The 9,959-nt window shown below is 62.8% G+C and overlaps 1 protein-coding gene across 1 annotated transcript; it reads left to right on the plus strand.

Moving 5' to 3' along the window:
* Positions 1-954: 954 nt before the first annotated feature.
* Positions 955-8,117, plus strand: LOC122100868 (basic proline-rich protein-like). Its single transcript, XM_042671250.1, has 4 exons — positions 955-973; positions 4,591-4,741; positions 4,784-7,012; positions 7,985-8,117. Exons 1-4 carry the CDS (start codon positions 955-957, stop codon positions 8,115-8,117), a joined length of 2,532 nt encoding a protein of 843 aa, XP_042527184.1.
* Positions 8,118-9,959: the final 1,842 nt, after the last annotated feature.

Below are 9,959 nucleotides of genomic sequence, written 5' to 3' on the forward strand. Positions count from 1 at the left end.
AAACCCTGGGCCTGGGTGCTGTCCCTCAGCTCTTCAGCTCTAGGCCAATGCTCTACCACTTGAGCCACAGCACCACATCTGGTTTTCTGGTGGTTTATTGGAGATAAGAGTCTCAAGGACTTTCCTGCCCGGGCTGGCTTTGAAACGTAAGCCTCTGATCTCAGCCTTCTGAGTACCTAGGATGACAGGTGTGAGCCACTGTCGCCTGGCTAGGTCTAGTCTTTTCTTGGCCCTGTAGGAATACACAGGTCTTTAATGATGATTCAAATTTACCATGGTACAAGAGTGGACTCACACAAAACCATTCCGTTTTTCACTTTTTGTATAATAGACACTAAATTCTGGGATCTGGGCATGGTTTTACCTGCCTGTAATCTCAAATTTGGAGGCAGGATCCCTCATAATTGGATGCCAGGCTGGGCTACTTTGTAAGACCCTGTTTGAAAAATAAAATGAGGCTGGGAAGGTGGCTCGGGTAGAGCACTTGCCTCGCATGCATGGGGCCCTGGATTCAATTCCTCAGCACCACATCCATGGAAAAAGCTGGAAGTGGGGCTGTGGCTCAAGTGGTAGAGCGCTCGCCTTGAGCTGAAGAGCTGAGGGACAGCGCCCAGGCCCAGGGTTCAAGCCCCACGACCAGCAAAATAAACCCATGAGATGATCAGCCCTTTATCATTATTCATTAATTAACTGATCTTTCTCACTTGGCCTTTTCTGCTTAAAGCTGGCCCTCTGCCACTGGGGTGGATTTTACTGTTTCATTGGAAGTAAGAGTCTCATGGACTTTCCCATCCCAGGCTGGCTTCACACCCCCTCCTCAGATCTCAGCCTTCGGAGTAGCTGGGGTTACAGTCGTGAGACCCCAGTGCCTAGCTTTGTCAGTTGTTTGACAAATGTTCAGGTTGCTCAAACAAATCTCCAGTTACCTGCTGGACTCTGGAGAAGGAGGCCGGAATGAGGGCGGATGGACGCGGTGAGTTTGGATTCAGGCATGAAACAGAGGTAGCTTAGAAGAAGTTAACCAAAGCAGCGTCAAGCCCAGATCTCAATCTCCGGAGTAGCTGGGATTACAGGCGGCGTGAGCCACTGGTGCGGTGCCCTGGATAGATGCTTTTCGTGTAGCACCTTTTTCCTTTGCTATTATTAACCAGCCGTCCATCCGTCCTCACTTCCAGAGGCCACCGCTTCCTGAATCCACGGAGAACTCCCGACTGTCCATCAGGAGGGCTCCCCCGGCCACTGGCTGTCCTGGCTCCCTCCTGCAGGCCTGGCTCTCTTCCCGTTTCCCTATTTGGTTGTGAATGTTACTCAGCCAGTTTGCCCACATGACTTCCCAGACCCCGGAAGGGCCACGCCTTGGTGAAAGGCATTGGAGTGAGAGATGCAGTCTCCAGCACCACATGGTCCCTGGTGCCCTAATTTACTTATCTGTTTGCTTGTTTGTGCCAGTTGTGAGGTTTGAACTCAGAGCCTGGCCGGGGCTGGGGTGGGGGGGTGGGGGGTACGGCGCGGGGAAGTGTCTCGCTTGTTTTACTGTGTCAGTTGTGTGGCTTGAACTCAGGGCCTGGGCACTGTCCTTAAACTTTTGCAGTCAAGGCTAGAACTCTACCACTTTGAGCCACAGCTTCATTTCTGGTTTTCTGGTGGTTAAAAGATGAGAGATTAGAATCTCTGGAACTTTCTTGCCCAAGCTGGCTTTAAACCTCCCTCCTCAGATCTCGACCTCCTGAGGAGCTAGGATTACAAGCCCCTGGCCAGGGCTTTGGGTGTTTATTTTGTCAGAAGCAGTGGCTTTGCCATCCATTTCGGAAGCATATTTTGCTCCTGACAAATGTCCATTTGCTTTGGGTTCTTTGAAGATTTAGCCAAATGGAAGTTTTACATTTTTGGTGCTGAGGATTTTATCCAGAGCCTGAAAGGCACTGTGGGGCAGCACTCAGGTGCGCTCCCAGCCTGGAGTCTTGCGGGATGCTGTCTAACTGACCTCTCCAGAGCCCCACGCCTTCTTCCAGAAAAATCAAAGATGTGTTTACTCCTAAAACAAAAAGGTTGAGGCGATTATCTGACCTGACCTTTTCAGGGGTCGGGCTGGGAATGACGCGGGCTAGCCCTAGACTGGGATAATCTCTGAATCTCCACGTTCCCTCCCCCTCACATCCTTTTTGTTTTCTTTTTCTCTTCTTCACTACTGGGGTTTGAACTCAGGGCCTCACAATTGCTAGGTGGGTGCTCTACCATGTAAGCCACAGATCCAGCTTATCCCAGTACCAGAACTTAAACTCTAGGCCTCTAGGTATTTCTCCGGTGGTGCTCTACTATTTGAAATATGCTTCCAGTCCAGCTTTTCACTGGTTAATTGGGGAATGGAATATCACAGACTTTTCTGTCTGGGCTGTCTTCAAACCTTGACCCTCCAAACTTCAGCCTCTTGCGTAGCTAGGGTTACAGGCGTGAGTCACCAGCATTTAGCTCTGTTTTCCTTTTAGAAAGGATCTGGCTGTTTTTAGGCTGGTCTGGTGTTTAGCATTCTCCTACATTCTGGGATTACAGACACCCACTAGAATGTCTGATTTTCTTTCTGTTGGTCATGGGGCTTGAACTTGGGGCCCGGAGCTATCCTTGAGCCTCTCTGTGCTCAAGGCGAGTACTCTACCACTTGGAGCCACAGTGCCCCTTCCTGTTTTCTGGTGGTTGATGGGACATAAGAGTCTTTGAACCACAATCCTCAGGCCTCCGTCTCCTGAGTAGCTAGGAAGTAACAGGTGTGAGCCACCACCAGTGCCGGGCTTGGTCTAATTTTCTAGTCACACCCCTGCCATGCCAACCAGCACTGTCCATCTACCAACCAGCCTGTGTGCTAGCAGAGATGCCGGTGGGCACTCCTGGAACATGCCGTCTTTATGGTAACAGCGGATCCCTTCCTTAGCCAGGGGTCAGTCTTGTCTCTTGGGGTCATGTCCCCACAGAACTCCCTGCCAACCCTCCACCCCCCGCATTGTTCTTATCCCCAGACCTTAGTACTCTTCTCCCAGGAATGCCAGGCTACTTGTTACAGTATCAGCGTCCCTTGCCACGTGGGCAGCCCACTTCAGGGTTTACGAAGTTCTTTCCCAGGCACCATCTCACTCCATCCCTCCCCCTCCTCCAAATTGTCACAGCATTTTTGTTGTTGGTGGTGGCCATAGGACTTGAACTCAGGGCCTGGGCGCTGTCCCTCAGCTCTTCAGCTCAAGGCCAGTACTCTTACCCCTTGAGCCAGAGCATCACTTCTGGTTTCTTGGTGGTTCATTGGAGATAACAATCTCATGGACTTTCCTGCCTGAGCTGGCTTTGAACCACGATCCTCAGACCTCAGCCTCCTGACAGGCGGGAGCCACCGGTACCCGGTTTGCCACAGCATTTTCTTTGTAACAGGCCCCTTTTACTTGGGCACTGGTGGCTAACATCTGTCATCCCAGCTACTCAGGAGGCTGAGATCTAGGGTTCTAAGTTCTATGCCAGCGCAGGCAGGCAAGTCCTTGAGACTCGTCTCTAATGAACCACCAAAAAACCAGAAGTGGAGCTGTGGCTCAAGGGGTAAGGTGCCAGACCTGAGTGAAAAGCTCAGGGGCAGAGTCCAGGAACTGAGTTCAAGCCCCAGGACCAGCACACGGGTATATGTGTATACACACACACACAGATGCACGCACACACACACAGATGCACGCACACACACACAAATCTAGAGATGGGTTGGGTCACCCAGGTGACCTCAGAGAATTCCAAAGATTCTCCTCAGAACTGGGTGAAAGACGATTCTCCTCAGAACAGAGGCCAGGAGCACCCCGAAGATTCCCCACAGGATGAGGGGTGTCGGGGAAGAGAACCCTGAGGCTGTCAAAATGAGGAGAGAACCCCAAATAGTCTCATCATGGGGGGTTCAGAGAACCTCCAAGATCCTCAGAAAGAGGGGGTGGAGTTAGGGGGGAAAATCCCCCCAAAGTCCCTCCTCAGAGTGGAGGGGGTGTCAAGAGAACCCCGAAGTTTAGTCAATATGTGAAGCAAGAAAGACTCAAAGATTTTCAGAATGGGGGGGCGGAGTCACGGAGAACCCTAAAGATTCGCCTAAGCAGGGGGGTCAGGGAGGAGAACCCCAAGGATCGCAGAAAGGGGGGTCTGGAAGGAGAGCCCTAATCCCATACACGGGGGGTCAGGGAGGGGACCCCCGAGTCTCAGGCCAGAGCCAGGCTTCCCCCAGGCTCCCCCGCCTCCAGCCCCCCAGAGCGCGCACCCGGGCGGCCAAGCCCCCGCGCGCAGGGCCAGGCCCGGACCGGCCCGCGGCCCTGCCCAGGCGCCTCCCGCGGCCCCGCCCGCCGCCCTGGGCCGCCGCCCCACGCCCGCCGGGCCGCGGCCGGCTCCGGTGCATTGTGGGTGGGGCGCCCCTGCTGAGCACTGCGGGGAACCCCCTGCCCAGCCAGTTGCCGGCCACAGGGCGGCCCAGCCGAACCGCCCTCGCGGGTCCGAGCGAGCCGGCCACGCTGAGAGGCGATCCGCAGGCTCCACCCCTCGCGGCATTCCCGCCCTCGACGCTTCTGTCCCGCCCCCGTACAGCTGTGATTGGCGCCGACACCAGCTGCGGTCTCCCGTTGGTGGAGAAGCTATCATTCATTATGTCCCGCCCCCGAAGGCCCGTCCCAGCTGGCGGCGCGTTCCCGACGGCCAGCCGGCTCGCGCGCTCATTGGCCGTGTCGAACTGTCTGTCGTAAGACTGGTCACACCCTCCGCGGGGTGCGGGTTCTGGCAGCCCCAACCGGATCTCATTGGCCTGCGGCGCCGCCACTCGTCGAGACGCGCCTCAACCCGGAAGTGTGCGAGGCGAAATCTGCCTAGCAACCGGGGAAGCCGGGCTGCGAAGCGGGCAATTTCAGTGTGAGACGGAGCGGCGAGACCGAGCGGCGGCTCGGGGAGCGCGGCGCGGCAGCTCCTTCCGCCTGGGGTCAGCGCCCCGGCGCGCGCACGCGCACCTCGCCGCTCCAGCGCGCCCCGCGTCGCCCGCCCGCCCGCCCGCGCAGTCGGTCGGTCTGCCGTCCGTCGTCCCGTCGCCGCCGCCGCCGCCGCAGGCGCCACCTGAGGGAACCTCCGCGGCGGGGCGCGACCGCTCCGGACCCGGCCTCGCGGCCCCCGGCCGGCCCGCGGCCCCGCCGCCCGGCCGCCGAGCAACTTCGGTGAGTGAGGGACGGACGGACGGACGGACGGACGGGCCGAGGGGAGGAGTGCGGCCGCGCCGCGGGCGGGGGTCCCGGCTTCCGGTGGCCGGGCTCCCGCGGGCTTCCGCCTCCCCGCGGTGGGGCGCCGCGGTGGGCTCGGGCCGGACCCCGTCCGCGGGACGCCGCCCCCGGGCCCGCGGAACCCCCGGACCCCGTCCCCGGACCCCCCGCCCCCGCCCCCCGGGCCGGACCCCCCGCCCCCGGGCCCCCCGTCCCCCGGGCCCCCCGGCCCCGGACCCCCCGCCCCCGGGCCCCCCGTCCCCCGGGCCCCCCGGCCCCGGACCCCCCGCCCCCCGGGCCCCCCGGCCCCCGCCCCCGGGCCGGACCCCCGCCCCCGGGCCCCCCGTCCCCCGGGCCCCCCGGCCCCGGACCCCCCGTCCCCCGGCCCCCCCGGCCCCGGGCCCCCCGTCTCCCGGCCCCCCCGGCCCCGGACCCCCCCGTCCCCCGGCCCCCCCGGCCCCGGGCCCCCCGTCCCCGGGCCCCCCGGCCCCGGCCCCCCCGTCCCCCGGACCCCCCGTCCCCCGGCCCCCCCCGGCCCCGGGCCCCCCGTCCCCGGGCCCCCCGGCCCCGGCCCCCCCGGCCCCCGGGCCCCCCGTCCCCGGACCCCCCGGCCCCGGCCCCCCCGCCCCCCGGGCCCCCCGTCCCCGGACCCCCCGTCCCCGGGCCCCCCGTCCCCGGCCCCCGCCCCCGGGCCGGACCCCCCGCCCCCGGGCCCCCCGTCCCCCGGGCCCCCCGTCCCCGGCCCCCCCGCCCCCCGGGCCCCCCGTCCCCCGGACCCCCCGGCCCCGGACCCCCCCGTCCCCGGGCCCCCCGTCCCCGGGCCCCCCGTCCCCCGGACCCCCCGGCCCCGGACCCCCCGGCCCCCGGACCCCCCGGCCCCCGGACCCCCCGGCCCCGGCCCCCCCGCCCCCCGGGCCCCCCGTCCCCCGGACCCCCCGGCCCCGGACCCCCCCGTCCCCGGGCCCCCCGTCCCCGGGCCCCCCGTCCCCCGGACCCCCCGGCCCCGGACCCCCCGGCCCCCGGACCCCCCGGCCCCCGGACCCCCCGGCCCCGGACCCCCCCCGTCCCCGGGCCCCCCCGTCCCCGGGCCCCCCGTCCCCCGGACCCCCCGGCCCCGGACCCCCCGGCCCCCGGACCCCCCGGCCCCCGGACCCCCCGGCCCCGGCCCCCCCGCCCCCCGGGCCCCCCCGTCCCCCGGACCCCCCGTCCCCGGGCCCCCCGTCCCCGGGCCCCCCGTCCCCGGACCCCCCGTCCCCGGACCCCCCGGGCCCCCCGTCCCCGGGCCCCCCGTCCCCGGACCCCCCGGCCCCCGGGCCCCCGGACCCCCCGGCCCCGGACCCCCCGGCCCCGGCCCCCCCGGCCCCCGGGCCCCCCGGCCCCCGTCCCCCGACACCCGGGTCCCCCGACACCCGGGTCCCCCGACACCCAGGCCCCCTGCCCCCCGTCCCCTGGGCCCCCGTCCCTGGGCCCCCCGTCCCCTGGTCCCCCGTCCCCTGGTCCCCCGTCCCCTGGTCCCCCGTCCCTGGGCCCCCCGTCCCCTGGTCCCCCCGTCCCCTGGTCCCCCGTCTCCTGGGCCCCCGTCCCTGGGCCCCCCGTCCCCTGGTCCCCCGTCCCCTGGTCCCCCCGTCCCCTGGTCCCCCGTCTCCTGGGCCCCCGTCCCTGGGCCCCCCGTCCCCTGGTCCCCCGTCCCTGGGCCCCCCGTCCCCTGGTCCCCCGTCCCCTGGTCCCCCGTCCCTGGGCCCCCCGGACCCGGGCCCCCGACACCCGTGTCCCCCGTCCCCGGGCCCCCCGCCGCCCCCCCCCCCGGGCCCCGCCGCCCTCCGTGAAGAAGTGTTACTGTTCCTTGCGAGTCCCGCCGGTCCGGCGGAGACCTTTTTCGGGAGGGGGAGGGGCGTCACGGGATTGCCTCTCCCCGGGGGTTCGCCCTCTCCAAAGCGTCCCCCCCCCCCCCCCCCCCCCCCCGCGCCTGATGGGAGATAATGGATCCCCTCCCTCCCTCCTCGGAGGGGGGTCCCTCTCCGTGCCTCCCGGGGTGTGGGGGGGTGGTCCCCCCTCTGCTCGGCCTTGAGGGTGTTTTTCTGTGTTCTTGAGAGATTTCCCAGGTTAGAAAGTCCTTCATTTACCCAGGAGGTCTCCCCTCCCCTCCCCTCCCCTCCCCTCCCCTCCCCCCACTGTCCCTCCCCCCACTGCCCCTCCCCGCCCCCTCTCCCCCTCCCCGCCCCCTCTCCCCCTCCCCCTCCTCTCCCCCCTCCCCCTCCTCTCCCCCCTCCCCCTCCTCTCTTGCTCTCCCTCTTTCCCTCCTTTCCCCCTCCCCCCTTCCCCCTCCCCCATTCCTTTCCGCCACTCTAGGGGGTCTGGGGGTGTTCTCAGGACTTCTAGCTTAGTTTTCATTTGGGGTTTATGGAGTGTGTTGGTAGACCTAGAGGCAGAAGGCCCACTCTTGTATTCAAAAAACAAAACAAAAAACAAGACGTGTAAAAGTTTGGGCTTTCAGTCTTTCTGTGAAACGTGGCTGTGGTGCAGGTGCGTGCGGAGGGCTCTGAGTGCAGACGCAGCTAGTGCCCACCTTTCTTTCTTTCTGACAAATCCATGAAGTGGACTTTTCTGAAATAGGGTTTCATGCCCTTCGCAGCGTACCTGGCCTCAGGGTGCTGTTTTCCCATCCTTCTAAAACCTGTTCAATCTGGGGACCTGTGGGGAGGGGCTGCTTCCCAGTGACCCCCTTGGTCATTTTCCAGCCACGGGGCCACCCTAGGCCAGTGTGGAGGTCAGGACCAGGCCGCAACATTGTCTCCCCATTATCACACTGCCAGGCTGTGGGAGGAACCCACTTCCTGTCCCCTGCGCCTCAGCCCTCCTGGTGTCGTGTAACTGACCTCCCCTTCCCCCCAAAATAAGAGAAGGGTCCTTTGGGTCTTCCTGCTGTATTTCTCCTCCTGAGCCCTCTGGCCATCTCTTGACCAATAGGGGAGCCCTGGGTTGTGGCCACCGTGAGAGGCAGGAGGGGAAGCAGGAAATGGGTCACCTTAGATGCCGCGGGCCTGCAGGGAGGCCGCCCCTGGGAAAGGGTCTTGTCAGTGAGTGAATCGGCCCGCTCCAGTTGTTTCCTTGTTGTTTGCACATCTGTGGACTTTCATAAAGGCCCACCCTGGATTCCGAGTTCACTCCAGTAGCTAATTTTATCTGCTTTGCCAAAGGCAGAGCTCTCAGGAGCCCAAGTCGATGAATGCTGGCATTGAGAGATGGTCTAAAGGACAGGAATGAACTGTTTGAAACCTGAGTAACTCCGTAACCACTTCGTGTCCGCACACAAGTCCCAGGCTGCAAAGCTGGGGCGAGCCTGCCCCGGAGTGAGCGCGGTCCCCAGACCCAGGCAGGTCCCTGTGTGCAACAGGTCTGCCCCTGCACTGGCCTGGACGCTGCTCACTTGACAGGGCGCCGTCAGGCTGTCTTGCTCCTGTTGGCTCCCCATCTGGGGCTTGCTTAATTTGAGTCCTTTGTGAAGACTCCTGCCGAGGCTATAATTTGAGTTCTAAATCTGTCGGTGGACCGTGTGGACACAAGTTTCAACTGGAGCTGTTTTCCTCTGTGAAGTGCTTGGAGAGGTTGCTGGGTCTAGGCAGGAGCTGCTGCTGCTGACCTGTGACTCTTCTACTCTGAGTGTTGGGGTGCCTGGGGCTCAAGGTGTCCTGGGATGAGGCCAGACCTGTGCCTGCGTGTGTTTTGGGGGACTGGTCCTGGGGCTTGAACTCAGGGCTTCGGTGCTGTCCCTGGGCTCTTCTGTTCAAGGCTGACACTCTGAGCCACAGCTCTACTTTCAGTTTTCTGGTGGTTCATTGGAGAGAAGAGTCTCGCAGATGCTCCTTCCCTGGGCTGGCTTTGAACCGTGATCCTCACATCTCAGTCTCCTGAATTGGTAGGATTACAGGCGTGAGCCACCAGTACTTGGTGTGTGTGTGTGTGTGTGTATTTATTACTTGAAATGAAACCCACAGGATCAGCGGGGTGCAGTGCTATTCAAAAGGAACCTGTGACTTTGAAGTCAGAAAGATATTAGTTTGTCTTTTTTGGTTATTGTGATAACTACCTGAGGTATGTATAAAGAAAAAGAGGTTTATGGGGCTGGGAAGGTGGCTCAGTGGTAGAGCGCTTGCCTCGCATGCCTGAGGCCCTGGGTTCGATTCCTCAGCACCACATAAACAAAAAGAAAAAAGCGTGAAGTGGTGCTGTGGCTCAAGTGGTAGAGCACTCGCCTTGAGCTGAAGAGCTGAGGGACAGCGCCCAGGCCCAGAGTTCAAGCCCCACGACCAGACCCCCGCCCAAAAAAAAAAGAAAAGAACAAGTTTTATTTGGCTCATGTTGGAGGTGTGAGGACTGCCATCTCAAAGCTTTCTGGCTGGCCCAATCCTTGTGTGTGTGTGTGTGTGTGTGTGTGTGTGTGTGTGTGTGTGTGTGTGTGTGTGTGTGTGTGTGTGTGTGTGTGTGTGTGTGTCTGTTTTTTCTCTTCCTTTTTTTTTTTTTGGCCAATCCTGGGGCTTAAACTCAAGGCCTGGGTGCTGTCCCTGAGCTTCTTTTTGCTCAAGGCTAGCACTCTTACCACTTGAGCCACAGCCCCACTTTTGGCCTTTTCTGTGTATGTGCAACTGAGGAATGGAACCCAGGGCTTCAGGTGTGCTAGGCCAGCTCCCTACCACTGAGCCCTGGCCCCAGCCT

Source organism: Dipodomys spectabilis, unplaced genomic scaffold (genome assembly GCF_019054845.1).
Source record: "Dipodomys spectabilis isolate Male_0828 unplaced genomic scaffold, ASM1905484v1 ptg000609l, whole genome shotgun sequence".
Taxonomy (NCBI): Eukaryota; Metazoa; Chordata; class Mammalia; order Rodentia; family Heteromyidae; genus Dipodomys; species Dipodomys spectabilis.